Below are 20,676 nucleotides of genomic sequence, written 5' to 3' on the forward strand. Positions count from 1 at the left end.
TAGTCACTGAAGGCAAGCAGAACCGGTTGGGCTAGCTCTAACTAGTCAGGTGACCTTGGCCAAGTTCTCATTCTCTTTGAGCCTCAGTTTCCCATCTGTGAAACGGAGGTTACGAACTCACCTACAAAGTTTGTCTTTAGCCTAAATGAGAGTTTTTGACAGGCAAATAGTAAGCGCTCAATAAACAGCAGATATTATGAATTCACAAATCTATCAAAAAATGTGATCAACTGCGCTCGCTTTGGCAGCACAGAGACTACAATTGAAACGATACAGGGAAGATTCACGTGGCCCCTGCGCAAGGATGACACACAGATTCGTGAAGCGTTCCAGATTTTCCGATTTGAAATAGATCTACATGTTTATTGAATTAAAAATTATAATACATGTGACCCACCAATTCTTGCCCTACATCAGTGGTTCTCAAACTTCAATGTGCGTAAGAATCACCCCAGAGCCTTGTTTCAAGTGCACGTTTCAAGCTCCACACCCCTGGAAATTTTGTCTCCGTCCATGTGGTGTAGGGCCTGGGGAGCTGCGTACATAACTAAATTCCGAGGTGTTTTCTGTCGCTGGTAATCCATGGACCATACTTTTTTTTTTTTTAAGATTTTTTTTTTAAATGTTTATTTATTTTAGAGAGAGAGAGAGAGAACACGAGCAGGGGAGGGGCAGAACAGAGAGGATCTGATTGGCCTCTGTACTGACAGCTGAGACCAATGGGGGGCTGGAACCCTTAAACCGCGCGAGATCGCCAGATCATGACCTGAGCCGAAGTCCAACGCTTACCCAACTGAGCCACCCAGGCGCCCCAATGCACCATACTTTTTGGGAATCACTAGCCTATGGTCTCCGAGAATGAAAAGACAAAAATGTTTTTCCCATCACTACGATGCCATAAAAACTCTATAACATGCAGATGTAAAACTAAAGAGATCCAAATATTGAATGATTCTATTTTCAAGATGAGTTATATAGTTTTTACCTACTTCAAGATTTCCAAATGAATCATCATAAAGTAACATTGTATTCTTTAAAAAAATTTTTTTAATGTTTATTTTTGAGAGAGAACAGACAGAGCGCACGCAGGGGAGGGGCAGAGAGAGGAGACACAGAATCTAAAGCAGGCTCCAGTCTCTGAGCTGTCAGCATAGAGCCTGATGTGGGGCTTGAACCCACAAACTGTGAGATCATGACCTGAGCCGAAGTCGGACGCTTAACCGACTGAGCCACTCAGGTGCCCCTGTATTCTTTTAACACCCATGATATGGATAAATGTGTGTAAATACCTCTACCTCAGAGTTCTTTTCAATCCCTTGTAGAGACCTCTCTCTCCCCTTTGCTCAGGTACTTAATTAATCATCTCCACCACCCCGGAATGCTGACAGACAGCACCATTTCAATCTTTTGTTGTTTCACGTTTTGTTTGTGCCTTTTATTTCCCCAACTGGACTTTAAGTCCAAAGGCCGAGGCCAGTGTCTTTTATTGTTCTCTATCTTCCATGAGCATCTTGTAAAGCCTTTGTACGTGAAATGTGTTTCATAAATTTCTTTGAGTGAATGCAGATATATTTAACAGTGGACTGGTACTCACTGGTAAATTCTTTACCACAGGAGTGGCTCAGAAAATTAGGGCTGTGAAGGGTGAGCTATGACGCTTTTTTACGGTAAGAGTCGGACAGAGCAGGGGGCAGATTTCAGGCCTATGAAAGTGCGAGAATCTCCCTGAGCCTGTTTCCTTATCTGTACAGTGGGAATAACATTTACCTTGCAGAGCTGTTGTGGGGATTAAGACAGCGTTCGCAAGGTTCCTAGCAAAACGCCCAAACACCTGAGTTCTCTTTCAATGGTAACTCCTTGCTCTTATTATCATATCTAAAAGTACCACGTAGAATAATCGATGTAACTGCCATAGATATCTATCTTCAGGTGTAAAATAATAAACTGATTCTCTTTGACCAAAGCTGATATTTTCTCTTTTTCCCTTTTTTCTCTTCTATCATTTTTATCATTATTTTTTTTTTTAAGGGCTGGCCTTTTCAGCTTTAAGTAACAGCTCGTGCAGAGGTTTGTATGGATTCCCTACAGAGATGGAAAGGGACACAAGGCAGCCATTTTACCAGTCCCAGGCGTTCACCCAGAGCAGTACAATCAGGGTTTAAGTTTACACTTCACAAACCTCCTCTGTTCATAGTCATGATTATTGCGACTTTCCTCTCATTACTACAGAGCAACAAGCACCCAGAATGAAGAATATGCATCCTACCTGAAAATGAGATGTAGGAACTTCCACCTTTTTGTAACACAGATTAGGAGATTGACAAATCCAGGGAATGAGCTGAACATTGGGATCTCCCATGCAGGTTTTGGGGATGCTGTGAGAGACAGGGTCGCAGAGTGGCAATGTGTTTGGTTCTACTCTTTTAAAACAGCCAGTTAGGGATCAGAGACTCTATGCTATGGAGGAAAGAACATATACAATTTTGAATGAAAATAGTAATTACAGTTTTATCTCTAAAGGCAAAAAAAAAAAAATGGAAACAACTAAGTATCCCAGAATAAGATAGATAGCGGTTAAGTAAACTACGATATAGTCACTTGATAGAATGGGAAGTAGTCACTTAAAATATTTGCTTAAGACATATTTCCATATGGAATAACACGGAGAATGTAACAATATGTAGATAATGATTCTGAGTACATTTTAAGAAAAAAAAAACAATAAAATTTGGTATAGACTCAGAGCTCTCTCCAACTCACAAGAGATGCAGACAGAGCCTGCCCGGTCCGTCTGCCTCTTAGAACAGCCAATAAAAAGCCTGTATTTAGGTGGTGGGATTGTGACGTCTTCGGCGATCCAGCCAATCTCCCTGACGATTATTTGCATAGTTTACTTCTCCTAACCCAACGGAACCCAATTTTTTTTCAAGGGAGCATTGAGTGGCAGTGGAAATCTCTAAAAGGAAGAGAGGAAAATTACATTAACAAAGGAATATTTATAATGATGTTGGTATCGAAATACAGTGATGAAAATTATTATATCTGGTCTCAGTAGAGAGTACTTTTACTTCCTAAGCTAAGCGCTCTTCTTATGTGTTAAAGCTTAAAACAGCTGACAAGTATTACCCATTTGATGTTTAAAATGTTTTTTAAAGAATTCCTATGGAGTAGGAAACAGAATTTTCTTGGATAATCTGCAAGCCCCTTGCTAATGGCAAAAAGAGTAGCCTTTTGGAAAAAGAAAAGAAAAACCTTACTCTATGCTTACCTGTTGATCTTGGCACCTTATCCTCTATAGTTAAAGCTTCATCAGTTTATCAAGATAATTGAGCTGGCTGTTGACATGGGAGCAGCGTTCCATAACCCTGATCTTTATCCTTCTTGTTTATATATTTACTGGTTTAGTCTATATGATACTACCAGGAGACCCCCCACCCCCCTTTCATTAGCCTAACTGGGATTTCCTTTCACAAAAAGCATTAAGCTTAGTGAGATAATTCTTTTTTTCATGCGGCAGACTGGGGGCTTAGATAAATCTGTTAATTATTTTTGTTTTATTCAGGTTTACTGAGAACATCTATGTATTGAATGTTTTCACGTGCATTATCTATTTTTAATCCTTAGGATAACCAGGTGGGAATAGATCTTATTAGCGCCTGTTTATAGATGACAAAACCAAGGGTGAGAGAGGTTAAGTGAGTTGGTTGCCCAAGAATACACAGGGAGTAACAGAACTGGAATTCTCACATGGACAGTCTAACACCAAGACCCGCGTTCTTCCTGAGACACCATGTTATCTATTATTTGTAATTAAGCAGCGGTGTCAAAGAAAAATGGAAAATCTACTCTTGCATACTAAACATAATCTCCTACATCGCAAATCTGCACATTTTTGTCTTCTCTTGAACATCAAGACATCCTATGTGCCTATATTTTTGCAAAGAAGCCTAGAGCACAAGAATGATCCATCCTTTCAAAAGAATCTCAATCCAACTCCTTTCAAGTTCTGTTTATCTTAGGTACTCAAGAATTTACTCTGGCTACTGAAAATTTGCCATCGGCTTCAAACTGGCAGTTGTATGTAACACAGGTCTCTACACAGACCTCCCACCCATATTTCTTTGGCAGTAGTGTATTTGTTCTATGAGTATGAACACAGAGAAAGTTGGACTGGGTGAGAAGCATTTGAACTCCCAAGGTTAGAACCATTGGAGTGGAATGTGTAACGCTTTGGAAACTGGATGACCTCTCTGATAATAGCCATGGCCCTCACTCTGCACCAGGCAATGTCTAAATGCTTTACATTTACTACCCAACACCCTATAAGATAAGTACTGTCATTATCCTCACTTCCAAATCAGGAAACTGGGGCATAAAGGGGCTAGATAACTGGCCCCCAGTCACATGTGAGCGGAGAGCAGAGCCAGGATTTGCTTTCAACCAGTCTGGCCGCAGAGTCTAAGCTCTTAACCACCATGCTACATTGCTTCTCCCAAATGGAACGTATGGCATTAGCTGATTTCATTAAACACAGGGCTCCTTTTTATTGACCTGCATTACACCTCGCTAAATATGGCCACAAATAGGAAATTTGACCATCATGCTATGTATGTCTGATAATTAAAAAAAAAAAAAAAATCAAAGTTAAGGCCAACTTCGACCTAGGAGAGAAATGAGACACGATTCAATTGGTAGGGGTCCCTGCATTTCTCTAGGGCTAGCCAGGAGTCTGGTAGAGGGCAGTAGACTATTCTGCCTGACATTCAGCACCAGGAGAATCTGCTCCCACTGGTTCTGTCTGGTCCTGCCTTGTTCTTCACTGGCATTCTGTCTTTCCCTCACCATTGAAAATACTAACAGCAGAGTACCAGTAAAGCTTTGTTTTTCTGCGTTGTGCCTGATACCGTGTAGTGGATGTAGAGGGTGGTTCTGCATTCCCAGCCCATCCTAAATTCCTATCTTCTAAAAACGGAGCTGCCTAGTTTAGAAAGTAGCTGCCTGACTGAAGTAAATTCTTAACAACTTGGGCTCTTCCAGGATACACATGAAAATGAGTGGTTGGAATGGGAAAAAGGACAGAACAGAGTCAGGAAACTCATAGCCTGGTAGGACTGAAGTGAGGCTAGCATGGCGTGATAGGTGTAAAAGCGATTGGAAAACTGTAAAACACTTTAGGGATCATCACTGTGACTCACAGACTCAGTGGCCCCTTCGCCACAATCTAAACCAATGAATGGGTCTCAGATGTTCGCTTGCGTTAGAATTACCTGGAGGGCTTATTAAAACCGACTTCTGGACTCACTATTTTTGATTCCGTAGGTCTTGCTGGGTTTCCAAGAATTTGCATTTCTGTCGAGTTTCCAGGTGCTGCTGGTGCTGCTGGTCCCAGGACCATCCCCTAACAACCATTGGTCTAGGCTGCTGGATGGGCAAAAAGCATCATATCCATAGTAAGCACACAGTAGACACTCGGATGGAGTTGTTATCACTCGGCTCCGTATCTTGGTAGCCCCAATATTTACTGTCTTCTGCCTCCAGATTAGTAGCGCACTTTGGCTGAGATTTATGGGAAAAAGCGATTGCGTTCTTTTTCTTCTCTTCCATATGTATCAACCTCCTGCCATTAACACGCCTTCTTATTTAAAAGCCTTTCCACAGTTTGCAAGGGCTCACACATATTGTTGCGTTAAACAATGAAATACGTTCTAATTTCTGAGCATAAAGCTAAAACTCATATGAGATAGTCACTTCAAGTGGGAGAAGGGATGATGGGGCAGAAGATCACCCCCTCCCCTTCTGCATTTGCTGCTGGTAACATAGGCATAAGGTTTGTGTTTCTGACCATGTGAGCTAGAGGGGATCACTGTCAAAGCTACAGCAAAATGCACTGATGATAAACATCCCTATCTCGCCCCCTCCCTGGCAAATAAAACGAGTGGGTGGGGGGAATCCCGGCAGAGTCTTTTCGGGGAGGGTCCCTCGGGCTCCGCTACAACCGCGTCTGGGTGGCGCGCCGCCCCGCCTCTACCCTGCAGCCCGCTCTCTGCAATGCCAAAGCGCAGCAGCACAGCCCTCCAGACCTCTCCTGGGGGACCGCGCGGTGCAACCAACCCTAAAGACGTGGCCGCGCGACGCCCCCTCGGCCCTCCGGGCTTCCCATTGGCCCGTTGCCGCTGTCACTCCCTCCTTGCCTCGCCTTCCCCCTCGCGGGCGGAGGCAGCGGGCGGGGTAGGTTGCGCGCTCGCCGCTGGCTCGGGCCGCGGCCGCGGCTTTGCAGCAAGCGGCGCGGCGGGCGGGGAGCGGGGCGCGCGGGCGGGGAGGGGGCCGGGCGCGCTGCGGGCTCCGCGGCGGGCCCGTGCGGGGCGGGGGCCGGCGGCAGGGCCGGGGGCCGCAGCCCGAGCCGAGGGCGGCAGCCAAAGACCTGCCCCGCCGGCTGCCCGGTGCCCTGCCTCGCCCAGCAGCCCGGCCCGCCGGGAGGGATGCGCGGTGCCGCCCGGCTCCCCTCCGCCCAGCCGGCGCCCGGGAGCAGAAAGTTTGGGGGGCCGGGGGCTGCCTTCCTCCTCCCGCTCCAATGACTGCCCAAGGACTGCTGCTGCCCAGCCTCGACTGTGACCTGCCTCCGCTCCCCAGGTCGTAATGAACTATTCCAGGCTGTAACCAAGGCTCCCTGTCCTCGCCCCTCCCTCATCCTGATTTATCTTTCAATTCAAGAAATTGTGACCCGCCGACCCCTCCCTCGTTACTAATTCAGACCCCGGGCCTCGTTTTCTGAGTGCAAGAAGGGGTGCGGTCTCCCCCAAGACGGCGCGTTTGGAAGGACAGATTCCCCTTGCCGACCCACATACACCATGAAGAGGTGCAAATCGGACGAGCTGCAGCAACAGCAGGGCGAGGAGGATGGAGCTGGGCTGGAAGATGCCGCTTGCCACCTGCCGGGCGCGGACCTCCGGCCCGGGGAGGCCACGGGTGCTAACTCTGCAGGCGGGCCAACTTCAGATGCGGGCGCTGCCGCGGCGCCGAACCCGGGGCCCCGAAGCAAGCCTCCTGATTTAAAGGTGAGCGCAGACCTTCCCCTGGCAAGCTCAGCCGGCGACTTAGCTCCCCCGCCCCACGCTGAAGTGCTTTCACAGGAGGAAAGTGATGGGGAAGCCAGGCAAAGGTCAGAGAGGATGTTCAGCCAGAACCCCCCGGCTGGACGTCAGGTACCATTTGTGCCTCCGTCTTTCAGCCCCATTTCAGGCCTCTGTGTTTGTTCCTCATTATTCAGCAGACGTTCTAGTGACTCACCCACCCGAGATTGTTTGAATAATGTGTGTGAAGTGCTGTTCGCAGACAAAGGGCTGGAGAATTCCAAGATGCTAACTAAAAAGTTGACATCACTTTCCCTCCTGTAAGATGGCAGGGGAAGAAAATTGCAGCGTGGGAGGCCAAGTAGAGGACCATTCGTTTCCTTTGCTGAATTAGTTTCCTCCTTTTGGGACCTTCCTGGATGAAGCTCAGTTTGCCCATCTGTGAAAGGGGAGTGTGGATTTCTTGCCGTTAGGTGGAGCCAGAGGTTAAGCTAGTGCTTGGAGATCCCTGCCTGCCTGCTGAACCAACCCCCAGGGTGGAGAACTGACAGGTGGCCAAGCGGTGCTTGGGCTGGCTCGGGGCACACATGCTGAGCCGGCAGTTAGAACCAGAATCCGAAACAGCCGATCACATGCAGCTGGGAGCCCTTTATTTTCCGGCCTGCGGTTGCCGACACAATTATCGAGCTATGTTGAATATGTCTCTATATTAATTAAAACAGAAGCGGGGATAAATAATGCGCCTTTGCTGGAGCTGCCACAGGGACTGCAGGCTCAGGATTTGCAAGCCGGCTCACCACGGGGCTGAGCGAGATGTCAGCCCAAGGAAGGAACTTAGATGCCTTGGAGATTGATGCCTCCGGAGAGATAGTCTCCAGAGGGGGTGCAAGGTCTGGGCTAGGGGAGCAAAAGGACTCCATTATGTTAAATAAAGCCCGTATCCTATGGCAGCAGCCACTAAGGAGCTTACCAGAATAAGCCAATGACATTCCTCGTTTGGCCTGAGCAGCTCAGAGTCAGGAAGTCAGAGCGCAGGTGAGTGTGCTCTTACCTGGGTGTGTTACCTGTCTGTGTGCCTCGGGGAGGGGTAGAAAGGGAGACAGCTAGCTCCTTGTGTGCACTTAAAAAAAAAAAATTGTGGCAGTTATGGGAATGTGACCTCTTGCTCTGCAGGTGCCCTGTTCCGATGTTTGGGGCAAGCCTTCTGTCTAAAGATGAGCTCCATTGGGTAGGCTGTGCACAGGAGGTTTGTTCTCTCGTCAGGCCCGAGGCATCCTTGGCGCCTGTCCCAGCTGTCACCTCTGAGCCCACCCTGTGTGGTCAGGAGGTGTGGTTCCTATTTTAAGTGAGATAATGAACAGAAATGGGTGCCCTTAATGTTGATGTGGGAAGGAGGTGAGCCTTCTGCTGCACACTTCAGCCTCATTCTGGGCCCATCCAGAGGAGTCTGGCCAGCAAAACCTGATTCTCTGACCAGATGGGACCCTTGCCCTGAGTTTATGAGAAGCAGCCTTGGAAACTCCCCCACTCTCCAGTGCAGGCCAGCAGTGGGAACTGCCAGCCCCATTCATATCCCCCGCTTGCCTACGTGGGGGAAGGTGGGTGGGCTGGTTGTGGTGTGGGGGCTGCGGTGTCTTTGTCTCTGTCGATAACGCTGCCTTAAGAAAGCTCGTTCATCTCCACCCTCCTCTATCATCTCTCTTCTTTGTCTTTTTTATTTTTATTAGTGTGTGTGTGTGTGTGTGTGTGTGTGTGTGTGTGTGTGTGTATGTGTGTGTGTGTGAGTGACGCCCTCGTTCTGGTCAGGCAGATGCAGCAACAACTCTACACCTGATATTAACCCCTGAACTTCCCTGAAGCAGAATTGAGATCAGATGTGAGAAAAGGAGCCTCACCGCCCCCTCCCCAAAACATATCACTGAGGTAGATTACAGCCATGTGGACCCAGGCTGGCAGCAAGGAGGAGAAAACATAGCTGCTGCTTGCTCAGTAGGAGGATGGGGAGACGAGCAGAGCCCTTTCCTGTTTATCTCTGTCTGCTTTATCAAAACATGTTTACGAGGTAGGGACTTCAGAACCAGATAAGGACTGGGCCATCGAAATTTGATTTGCTGTGTGCTCTCAGGCAAATCACTCAACTTTTCTGAGCCTTTTTCTCAGAAAAGGGAATAGGAAGACTGAAGTGTCCAAACTTGGTCTCCAATGCTGGAAAAAGTTGTTTACCAATGGTGGCACAGTTTTCCCAATGATGGAAAAATTCCACGACTGGCTCCAACACTGGCTAGAAGCAGACTTGTTTGGATTTGATGGTGATACCAGAAAGGGGCAAGTTTAACTTTTTTTGTAACACCTGTGTCTGGCCTAGAGCGACCAGCGGTTCTGGCTTGCTTTTGTTTTCATTTTAAACTTTGGAGATGGAGACTTTTGGTCCCTTAGTCCCACTTCTGTTTTCTTGTGACAGCTTCAGGCATTGTGATAGATTAAATGCATCGGAAGAAATCATCTTGAGAAAGGGGCAAAAAAAAAAAAAAAAAAAAAAAAGGAGGCTCTTTGTCTGAAGCACCTCCATGGAGGTTGGGGGGGGGGGATTTTAGTCTTTGCCAAATAGATCTGAATGGTGCCCTAACTAGTGGCACCTACAGGTTTCAGGGGCTCCTTTGGCCTCCCTTCAGTGTTGTGCAGGATATGACTCTGTGCTGTAAGTTTCTGCTGCAGGGGCCTGGGACCTGTAATTACGGGGTTGAGGGCCAATGAAAAGAAGGAAAAATAGTGAAACAGCAATCGTAAAGGAGCAATTATGTAATTGTTACTGAAAAATCACCTGCAAATGGACATTGCCCCCCAGGAGGTTCATGGGGGTACTTTGGGGGCCTTCTTAGCTCCTCAGCACACTTGACGTGGCTTCCCTACAACAGGAGCCCAACAATCCAGAGTCCCGTGGCCCCCTCCCTCCACTCGTGGCTTGGATTCCTATTTAAGCACTTCAGTTCGTGTCTCGAGTCATTTGTCATCATCATCAAGTCCTTTGCCACTACCAGATTCCCTGCTAGTCGGGAGGACAGGCCAGGATGGCCGGCAACAGAGAGAGTTAGCTGACCAAAAAGTACACTGGAATTCTCCGGGGAGGAAACCCAGCTCCAGTGAGAAAAGGGAGTGGGGAGGAGCTCAGAGGAAACTGCAGAAAGGGACACGGGGCACACATTCCTGTTAAAACTACAGTGGGTGGTAGCTGTTGCTGAGGCCTGGGATGAGTGGCGAAGCATAAGAGTCAGCTGGTTCTGTCCTGGGTTCCAGAAGCCTCAAGGCAAGGAGGAAATCACCAGCCTCACCACCTCTCCCTCCCCTTGTGCAGCCAGAGCAATTGAGCCTTTCCTGAAAGGGAGACTCTGAAAGTGCGGAGCCAGAGGCCTTCCCTTGACGTTCTCTTCCCCTCACAAAAGCCCCTGTGGATAATTTCCCCAGGGATTTCTGGGCACTGTTAATACTTTTCCCAGAAGAAAAAAGGGGGTATGCTGGAATCCCATTATTACAGTCCTGGCTCGAAGTGCTTTTGACTTTAGATTCATTTGGGTTCCAGCTGATGGTCTTCCATTCACCCCATGCACTAGCCTCCCTGCCTGTTCAGAGTAAGATGAGAAAAAGCGATTAGAAGCCACATAGCTGGCCGAAAGTCCCGGCCGAATCCTGTGTGGTTCCCCTTGCGGCCTCCCCACCTTTATTGGCGCTCACAGGTACTTGAGCCTCTCCCAAATGGCCCGGGTTCCTTCAACCCTCCCATAGAGAGTCCACTGGGGAAGGGATCATGGGTCAACAGATACCAAACCCCTTCAGTGGGAAAGGCGCTGTTCTAAAGTGTGAAATAAGACGTGTCTGGAAAAGTGTCTGAAAACGCATACGTATCGTTTACAACAGCAAAACAGACACCCCCTTTACCTACCATCTGAGTCGAGAAAGAGAACGTTGACATTCCCAAGAAGCCCCTGCTTGTTTTTCTGTTCTTTTTTTTTGTTTGACGTTTTGTTTTTTTTGCTTTTTTAAGTAAGCATTACATCCAACGTGGGGCTTGAACTCACGACCCCAAGATCAAGAGTCGTGTACTCTACTGACTAAGCCAGCCAGCAGGCACCCCTTGTTTGTTTCCCCCACCCCCCTTTTTTTTAAGGCCATGGCTCTTGATCAGATTTCTGGGTTTCAGTTTCTCTACTGCATCAGTGGAGGAGAAGACAAGTTACTTCACAGGAAGGAACGTGTGTGCTCTGGGATTCTAGTGGCGGGTTCTGACGGTAGAGTATGGCTCTACATGCCTTCTCCTACTTCTGCTTTAGGAGTGATATGTTCAGGCATGAAGATTCCTTCAGTCTCACGCAGGGGCTGAACCCCTGGGATAGATTTCATCAGGGAAGTAGGATTGCAGTAGATGTAAGATCAAGGGAGGGGGAAATTAGGGGAAATTAGTTCTTTGGCAACAGGTAAGCCCCCAGCCAAACAGGATGAAATGCTTGCAGGAAAATCACCCATCAAAGCACACATAAGTGTAAGAGTGCTTTGAGCATCATGCAGTGGAGTCAGAAACATATGGGGTCGATCGGAAGAGGTGGGCTTAGAGCAAGATATTAAAGAAAGGGTAGGGGGCACCTGGGTAGGCTCAGTGGGTTAAGCATCCGACTCTTGATTTCAGCTCAGGTTGTGATCCGAGGGTCGTGGGATCGAGCCACGTGTCGAGCTCCCCACTGAGCGTGGAGCCCGCTTCCGATTCTTTCTCTCCCTCTGCCCCTCTCCCTCGCTTGTGCGTGCTTTCTCTCTCTCTAAAATAAAAATAAAAGATAAAAAAAATAATAAAGAGAGGGTAGAATGTTAATTACCAAAGAAGAGGAAAGGGGTTGGGGCACCTGAGTGGCTCGGTCGGTTAAGCGTCCGACTTTGGCTCAGGTCATGATCTCACAGTCCGTGAGTTCGAGCCCCGCGTCAGGCTCTGTGCTGACCACTCGGAGCCTGGAGCCTGCTTCGGATTCTGTGTCTCCCTCTCTCTCTGCCCCTCCCCTGCTCATGCTCTGTCTCTCTCTGTCTCAAGACTAAATAAAAACATTAAAAAAAAAAAAGGAGAGGGGCTTTTTTTGGGGGAAAGTGGGGCCAGTGTCCTTTTTGACTAGAATACAATTGTTCTCCCAGCCCTGTAAATAGTCAGGGATAGTGCAGGGGTGTGAAAAATGCTGAGGTTCCCTGGTTTTCACCCCACCTGCACCTAAGGTGCAGAGGGTGGAGGGTCCCGAGGCCCAGGACGGCCCCATCCCCACCCCTCTTTGCCTCCAGTAATATTCAGAGCAGCCCTGTATGTGGGCTCCGGAGGAATTGGTGACCGACGGGAAAGCACGTGGCAAAGGGAGCTCTCCGTTCTCCTGCCACGTATCGGGTTCTAGATAAATTCCCAGCTGCCCTCGTGGCTCTAGTGGGAACTGTCCCGCAGGCTCAGTGTTTGCCGAATGTACTTCTTTTTTTTTGTGGATCTAATTGTCCTTCGTTGCCAGTCATGCTAACAAGACTGTCTCCCTCAACAAGGAATTGAAACATCTCCTAAGACCTGGATTTTAGGTGGAAGTTTTAAGAAAAAGTGTGAGTGTTGGGAGCTGGGGGAAAAGCTCAGCTGGCTTCTCAGTGGTAGTTTTGGAGGCCAACTCAAAATTCTTCCCTGTTTTCATCTCTCTTCTAAGAGATGGCCCCTGCCTTAGAAATCCTCAGAGACCAGGAGGGTGCATTCTTAGAACGCGGCCAGGACTGGACAAGGTCCACCGTTATCAGCCAAACACGTAAGCCTCTCTCCATGTTACGAAGTTAGAACGAAGCTGTTGAGGGAGAGCAGGTATGTTTTGTGATTGTGTGAGAAGAATAATAGGTTACTTTTCAAATTGAATGGCTAAAGGCTTCCTTATTCCAGCCACGTTAACTGAGTCATGTCCACCCTGGAAAACAACACTGGCTGTGAGCACCTGAGCCCTGACCCCAACTGTGTGTGAAGACGGTAAACACGTTCAGGCTCCCGGGTCCCTGTTCATCTCCTTCCAGGCCAGTTCAGCCTTGGCCGTTACTGGGATGAGGTACCCTGAGATAAGACTTTGAACTGTAGCAGGAGGGATCTGGGTTAGACACAAGCTGCCTGGCTGAGCATTTTATGTCTTTGGAAAAGGTCATTGTCTAAGGATTAAGTCCTCTTTTAAGATGGTTTTGTAGGCTTGGATAGTTTCCACTCCGAAAATAAAGAATTACGCAGCAATTGTCAGGTAAAATCAGGGATGCAAAGATATAGATGATAGAACTCTTGCCCTCCGTTGAGGAGTCTGTCCATAAGCAGGTAAAAAGTTGGATAACAGTTTGAGAAAGCACTAGAAGCCGTGTCACCAGGCACACGATTAATTGCAAGGTGAGCGGTGCAGATAATGAGCTCTCTGGAATTCAGAGCAGGGCAGTGAGACCTGGTGGGGGATGGCTCGATGGAGGGGGCAGGCAGTGAAGGGTGGGTAGGAGGAGAGGAGGCGGAGAGAGGGCGCACCACACGGGCAACTTTTAAATCTTCCGGGCTGGTATATGTCGAGTCAGTTCTGCCTAAAGACCCAGGGGAGGCGGTCGCCTTCCCAGACTTGCATTGGCACCAGGCAGAATTCTCTAAGCAATAAAGGAAGGAGGAATTAAAATAAAATCGAGAATGGGGAAGTCATTTGCCCCTGTGTTGAGATCTGCCTTTTTTTAAGTGTCAGCTGTGATGCTGGGGGAGAAAAAAATGATTCCAAAAATCTTTCATCACTGTGTTTCTCACAGAAACCCCAGACAGGCCTGAACGCTGGCAGCTACTCGCTTCTCTCCGTCATTATCCTCGTCGGTGCCAGACCTGGGGCAAGGCTCCCTCTCCCAGCCCCAGGCCCCCCACCCAAGGCTTCTTAAGGGCAATTGGAGACTTCCTCAATCCACTTTGTATCCTGAGAGTAGGACTCTGTGGGTTTTCACAGCGATTAGCTCTCTAATGCTGGCCCTGTTTCCATAGAGACCCTATAAATAGAGGAACGTTGGCGACCTAGGCTTGCTAAGGCTCATGGTGACCCAGTCACCCCCCTGCACCCGAGGCTGTGGTGGGGCGGAGGGAGTTCTGAACCCAGGTGGGAGGAAGGGATGTGCATTCAGCTGCCAGGTTGGGATAATTTGCTATCGGTTATCATGACTTGTTAAGATCCAGCTTTTCTGGGAGTTAAGAACACAGGGACCTGTAGGAATCAGAGGCTGCTTTTGGCTATTTTTTAAAAATGTTTATTTATTTTGAGAGGGAGAGAGGGAGCGCGCACGTGGGGCAGGGGAAGGGCAGAGAGAGAGAGAGGGGACAGAGAGAATCCCAAGCAGGCCCTGCACTGTCAACACCGAGCCCAACTCGGGGCTCGAATCCATGAACTGTGAGATCGTGACCTGAGCCGAAAATCAAGAGTCCAGCGCTTAACTGACTGAGCCCCACAGGCGCCCCGCTTTGGGCTGTTTTTAACCAGATGGTGCCAAAGACGCTGTACCCTAAAGCATTTTACTTCTGATCTCATGCAGCTGTGTTTGCAGATTTTGGAGCAAACTTCCCCTTTGGGGGACCCACACCCAGGGAGGAAAACAGATGAAGCCTGTTGAGACACCACAAACTTCTCAGGAAGGATCTTACAAAAAATCATCCAGCTCATGCTTTCTTCCTGAGAGGATGACAGCACCCTAAGGAGAGGGGGTCCTTTCTGCCCTTAAAAATAGTTCCAGGGGGAGGAGACAGCAAGTGTCCTCTCCTCCCCCTCCCCAGGTGTCAGCCCCCGGCCTGGAAGCTCTCCTTTCTGGCTAACTGCTGGCCTCCGGGCTGTTCTGGGACAGTTCTCGCTCATTCTACTAGGTCCGGAGAGCTCTGTTTATGCCTCACCCCTGACTCTGAAACATCTCGGCTCTCTCCTCCTAATCCGTGGCTTCGTTTGGCCACCACAATGGTTCCTGGCAGCTGGGGAAAAGCAAAAGTCAATGTGGAAAAGCAAGTGACATTTAGGAGCTGGAACCTGTTAGTCAGAACAGGTGGCGCTTTCTGCTGCGTTGGTGGCCAAGTTCTCTCAAGCTAGTCACCATGGTTTTCCTCATTTCCAAAACTTGTGGCTGGTTATGTGTATGTGCTGAGCTGTGTTTTTTGTTTTTTGTTTTTTTTTTAAATACTTACCACGTTATGTCAAAACTTCTCAACCACCTCCTCTTGGACGCCTATATGCAGAAGCACCCCAGCTCACGGGTCACCCAGCTCTCTTGTCTTGCACTTTGTTAGTGAGCAATACCCCCGTCTCATTATTCTTTGGCTGCTTTTTTGTTCTTTCCCCTCACGCCTACCATAGACTTTAGCAGACTCCTCGGTACTACGAAAGCAAAGGTCCTGTGGTCAGCCAGTCACCATCCTGGGCTTTCCTTCACCTTCAGAACAGACGGGGAAGAGGGGAAATGAAGGCCCACTGTGGTTAAAGCCCTAACCCAAGTCCTACAATGTGGCATGGGCACATCGGCCATTACGGTTCAGGGGACCCGACTCCCCCTGGCCCAGGCCTTTTTAGGTTTGTTGTAATCCTGCCTCTGATACTGTTCTGGGATGCATGTAAATACCACATCTGCTTTAGTCTTAGAATCAGTGTGTGAGCCAGTGAGGGTAAATTAGACTAGAAGTTGGGGGACTTGCCCATGTAACTTGGATGAACCACTTAACTGTGCTGTGCCTCAGTTTTTTTAATCTGCAAAATGGAGACAATTGATCTATACCTGTCCCGTTCTCCCTCCTAAGGTTAGGATGACAGCATAGATTGGAGAGCACTTTAAAAAATGCTGCATGATTTTAAAATAAATTGACCAAGGATCTTAGGATTCAAGGCAATATAGCAGACAGTGTGGCCGCTGTCCACAGCACCTCTGCCTGTTTCCCAGGGCTCAGAGCTCTGGGACCTGGTGAAGTCTTTTGAAGGGAACTCTTTTTACCTGAGCAGATACAGAAGAAGGGCCTCTGAGTTGGAGAAGCTGGGTCAGGAATGGTAGGGAGAGGACAGAGAGACCTGGAATGGGAAGCTGGGAGGACAGTTTGTAATATGTAATGACTGTTTGACAGGAGCAGCTCGGCAAATGCCAGAGCCAGCTGGCCCCATCCATGATGCCTGGAGGGAGGTCTGGTATAGCTTGGGCCTCAGGAGGAAGGAGTGTCCTGGCCGTCCCTGGTCTGGAGGCCACAGGATCTGGCCCCTTCCAAGTTGATGGCAGAGTGCGCTCCCCTGTCCGTCTGCCCTGGACATGTTGGCTCTGCCCGGAGCAGATTCAGGGGGGCCTCCTGGCCCTGCCTCAGGCTGGCCCTGTGGGGACAGTAACTCCCGTGGGAGAGCCTCACACTGTGTAACCTAATGTCTCCCGGGCTGCCCCAGAATTAAATTCTTGAGAAGCAATGGTGGTAGCCTTCATTTCCTCATCTACAAGTGGGGATGTTGCTACTGTTGCTTTTATTAGTGTCCGGGAAAATCAAGTGAGATCATGTAGAAGAAAAAAAAACCCCTTGAAAACTGTAAACCGTGAGCCCTTAGTGACTTGTGCCGAGGTAACATATCTGGTCTGTAAAATGGGTGATGGAAGGTTGCCTGGCTGCCTACTTTGAGGATGGTGGGGAGACTCAAATGAGGCCACAACTGAAAGCCCTGAACTTTTACACAAATTTACGATAGCTTAGCTACTGACACCCAGAGGTCAGTGCAGCTGTCTCCACATACAATCCTGAGGTAGAAAAAACCAAGAGCCAGGTCAGCTAATTCACATCTAACATGGGCTTTTTTTTTTTCTTGGTTTCTGCATGGTCTAAGGTTTTCTGTCTGTGAGTTGATTTCAAGAAGAAAAGAAAACTCAGGGGCACCTGGGTGGCTCAGTCGGTTGAGCGTCTGACTTCGGCTCACGTCACGATCTCACGGATCGTGGGTTCGAGCCCCGCCTTGGGCCCTGTGCTGACGCCGAGGAGCCTGCTTGGGATTCTCTTTCTGCCTCTTTTTCTGCCCCTCCCCCGCTCATGCTCACACTCTCCCAAAATAAATATTTAAAAATAGATAAAAATGAGGCTGGCTCATGAGATTATGGGTTCTTCCTCCCAAGTGAGGACCTGCTGGGGCTCACTGAGCCCCAAATGGCCAGGTTCCGAATTTTCCTTCTTAGGAGTTCCAGAGTGTGGCTTCTCACCTGGTCCCGCACGACCCAGCCCTCCCTTTGTCTCTGAAGCTCTCTGCCTAGGGCTCTGCCTGGCCAAAGAAGCCAGCCCCCTGACAGGCACGCTGTCCGTCTCTGGCCTGAACAGTCCTGCCTGGGGAGCAGCAGAGCTGAGAGGGAAGGCTGGGGCCAGGGCAGCACTGGGCTCCAGGGCCCCTTTGGTCCGTTCCAATCTGAGGGGAAAGACGCTGACTTAGATACCTCATTCCGACAGGGATGCTGAAGAAGTGGTCACGTTACTGACTGCACTGTGAGGCATGCCCACAGAAGTAATATTTATTATTTATTTTTTGTTTACCAGTTCGTTATGAAGGGTATTACAAAGGATACAGATGAATAGCCAGATGGAGAAATATACATGGGACGAGGTCCAGAAGGGTCCCGAGTGCAGGAGCTTCTGTCCCGGTAGAACTGGGGTACACCATCCTCCTGGCATGGATGTATCCACCAACCTGGAAACTCCAGTAAAACTTCTTTTATTGCCAACTACATCAGGAATGAGACTGGCTGCAAATAACAGAAGAGCGTGCTAAGATAGGTACGGTGTTGTAGACAAAGACAGGTTTATTTATCTCATGTGGCCAGAATCCCAAGATGGGCATTCAGAACTGCTTTGGCATCAAGTTCCCAAACCTGTCGCTTGCGGCTCTGCCGTGTGTGTGTGTGTGTGTGTGTGTGTGTGTGTGTGTAGCCCTTCGCCATCATGCCAGTCATCTTGTGGTTGCAAGACAGCAGCTATGTGTCCAGGAATTACCGCTACATTCCAGACCTGAAGAAGTAGGAAGGGCCAGGAGCTTTAGCAGGAAAGCAAAAGTGCTGCTAGAAACTCTCACCTTGCTTTTCATTGGCTAGAGCTGTCACATGTCACTCCTAGCTGCAAGGGAGTCTGATGAAGTATAAGAATTTTTAGCAAGGGGCGTGAAGGCCAGGCCGTTTGGTTGGTAAGGAAGGGGAACACGTGTTGGGTAAGCACTCAGCAACGTCTTCTACAACAGTACAACCTGATGGTCTGACCCTGATCTTCTCAGAGAGCACCGCAAGGAGGCATCTTTGGAAATGGGTGCCTGGTGGTCTAAAAGAGCCAGCGCAGCTCGAAAGAGGACTGAACTTAGAAGGAGGGACAGACCGGAGGGCAGGGGTGGCGGGAATCGATCCAGAAGGATACAACCCTGTGAGCCTCAGACTAGTCACAAGATCACATGACCAGTAACCCTGAACCGTGTGTTGATCGCGAATGTCCTGTGGAGGGCTGTGGGGGTACATTTCTTGGGGAATAGAGACTGGGTCAGGGTTGCTTGCTGCCTTCCTGCAAGATGCCCTTTTAGGCATGACAGGCCATTCGCAGGGATCTTCCAGGTTCAGACAGCTGTAGTAGCTCTAGTGATCTCCCAAGAGCACACCACCCCCCCCCACCTCTGTCCCCAACAACTGGGCATTCCAGAGCTTTCCATTCACGAGGGTTCTTCATCTCTCCCCGTTAAGAAAATCCAGCAGCTCTCAGAGGGCTCCATGTTTGGCCACGGCCTGAAGCACCTGTTCCACAGCCGGCGCCGGTCTCGGGAGAGGGAGCATCAGACGTCTCAGGATTCCCAGCAGCAGCAGCAGCAGCAGCAGCAGGGCATGTCCGACCATGACTCCCCGGACGAGAAGGAGCGCTCCCCGGAGATGCACCGCGTCTCCTACGCCATGTCCCTGCACGACCTGCCGGCGCGGCCCACCGCCTTCAACCGCGTGCTGCAGCAGATCCGCTCCCGGCCCTCGATCAAGCGGGGCGCCAGCCTGCACGGCAGCGGCGGGGGCGGCGGCGGGGGTGGCAGCCGGCGCACCAAGAGCAGCTCCCTGGAGCCCCAGCGCGGCAGCCCCCACCTGCTGCGCAAGGCCCCCCAGGACAGCAGCCTGGCCGCCATCCTGCACCAGCACCAGTGCCGCCCCCGCTCCTCCTCCACCACCGACACCGCCCTGCTGCTGGCTGACGGCGGCAACGTGTACCTCCTGGCCGAGGAGGCCGAGGGCGGCGATAAGGTGAGGTGGGGCACGAGGGGGCGTGGCCTCGGTGTGGCGGGGAGGCACTCGGGCGCGAGAGCCATCCGCCCGAGGGGCCTCTGGACCTGCGGGGGGGCTGAGCTGGGGGCCCTGCCGGGTGGGTACCCACACCCTACTGCCCACAGAACTGTCCGCGGGGTTGGACCAAACCCAAGGCAAGAGATGATCCCCAAAGGGTTCGTTTCTCTTTGTCTCAGGGGTTTTCAAAAATGAGGTTTTGCTCAGGCCGATGTTAATTCCGGCTTGTTTACCTTAAACAGGCCATCAAGGAGCAGTACCGGCAGTTGGTTCAGAGCCCAGGCTGGCGCCAGCCCTGGCTCTGCACTTAGTAAGCTGCGTCAGTCACTTAACGTCTGTGTGCCTCAGTTTCCCCAGCTGAAAGCGAGGATAATAACAGTAGAGTTGCTCTAGGTTCGAATGGGTTCACGTATGTATGAATGTCTGGGATGGAGCCTGGCACAGTATCGTTTTTATTATTATTACCAACCAAAGAAGGTGGGAGAGGAAGCCATGAGGGGTAAGGAGAGGGTAAGGGTAAGGAGAAAAGCTAGTTTGGCACTTCCTGAAGTTCTGTCCTCACTCCTTCGTTCATATGACAAGTGCTCACTGAACGCTTGCTAATGCCATAAGAATGAACAAGCCGAGGTACTGTGTTCATGAGCTTACTGAATGGGGGGCAGGGGCAGATGGGCAACGGACAGAATAAGGTGGTAAGGCTGTGATAGAGGCTGTGAGGCCTTTGGGAGCAGGGGGAGGGAATTGGAGTTGGTAAAGACCTTCTGGAGGAAGCCATTGACTTGAGCCTTGAAGGAGTACAGGTTAGCCCAGGAAAGAACCAGGGGAAGAGGGGGGAGAGGGAGTAGCATGTACAGAAGTCCGCGAGCTGGCGCAGGGGTCCTCCTGGCCTTCGCTGTGGTCACAGCATCCAGCTGTGTTGGGGACCGATGGGTAGGCAGAGGCCAGACTACACAGGTAGTGTGAAGGTGTCCATGGGTGTTAGGCAGGAAGCTGGAAGGAAGTGGTCCCTCTGGATCTCAGTGTAGACAATAGACCGGGAAGGGGGTTAGGAGTGGAGTCAAGGAAACCGGTTTTGGAGCTGCTTCAGGAGTCTGGGCCGCAGCAGTGAGGATGGAAAGGAGGAGACAAATCCGGAAGACATTTGGAAGTTGGAATCAGCACTGCCAGGTGAGAAAGTGGACAGGAAGACAAAAGGAAAGAGGAGAGGATGATTCCAGGGTTTCTGGCTTACCAACCTCGCGGATGGGGCATCTTCTAGTTGAGGAAACACGGAAGTAGG

At 49.8% G+C, this 20,676-nt stretch overlaps 1 protein-coding gene and 1 non-coding gene across 4 annotated transcripts in view; both read left to right on the plus strand.

Moving 5' to 3' along the window:
* Positions 1-232: 232 nt before the first annotated feature.
* Positions 233-339, plus strand: LOC122236091. Its single transcript, XR_006214290.1, has one exon. It is a non-coding gene; the product is annotated as a U6 spliceosomal RNA (small nuclear RNA).
* Positions 340-6,457: 6,118 nt separating this feature from the next.
* The window catches only part of TMCC2 (transmembrane and coiled-coil domain family 2), a 40,152-nt gene continuing 25,933 nt past the window's right edge, over positions 6,458-20,676 (plus strand). The window contains exons 1-3 of one of the 3 annotated variants that reach the window (XM_042976278.1): positions 6,458-6,630; positions 6,752-7,055; positions 18,819-19,358. In XM_042976278.1, the coding sequence (XP_042832212.1) occupies positions 6,572-6,630; positions 6,752-7,055; positions 18,819-19,358 (903 nt within the window). In that variant the 5' untranslated portion in view covers positions 6,458-6,571. Of the gene's footprint in view, positions 6,631-6,751; positions 7,056-7,914; positions 8,106-17,645; positions 17,875-18,818; positions 19,359-20,676 lie in introns of those variants that run through there. The other 2 variants (XM_042976280.1, XM_042976279.1) reach the window with 2 other exon arrangements.

The sequence above is a fragment of the Panthera tigris genome, chromosome F3 (genome assembly GCF_018350195.1).
Source record: "Panthera tigris isolate Pti1 chromosome F3, P.tigris_Pti1_mat1.1, whole genome shotgun sequence".
Lineage (NCBI taxonomy): Eukaryota > Metazoa > Chordata > Mammalia > Carnivora > Felidae > Panthera > Panthera tigris.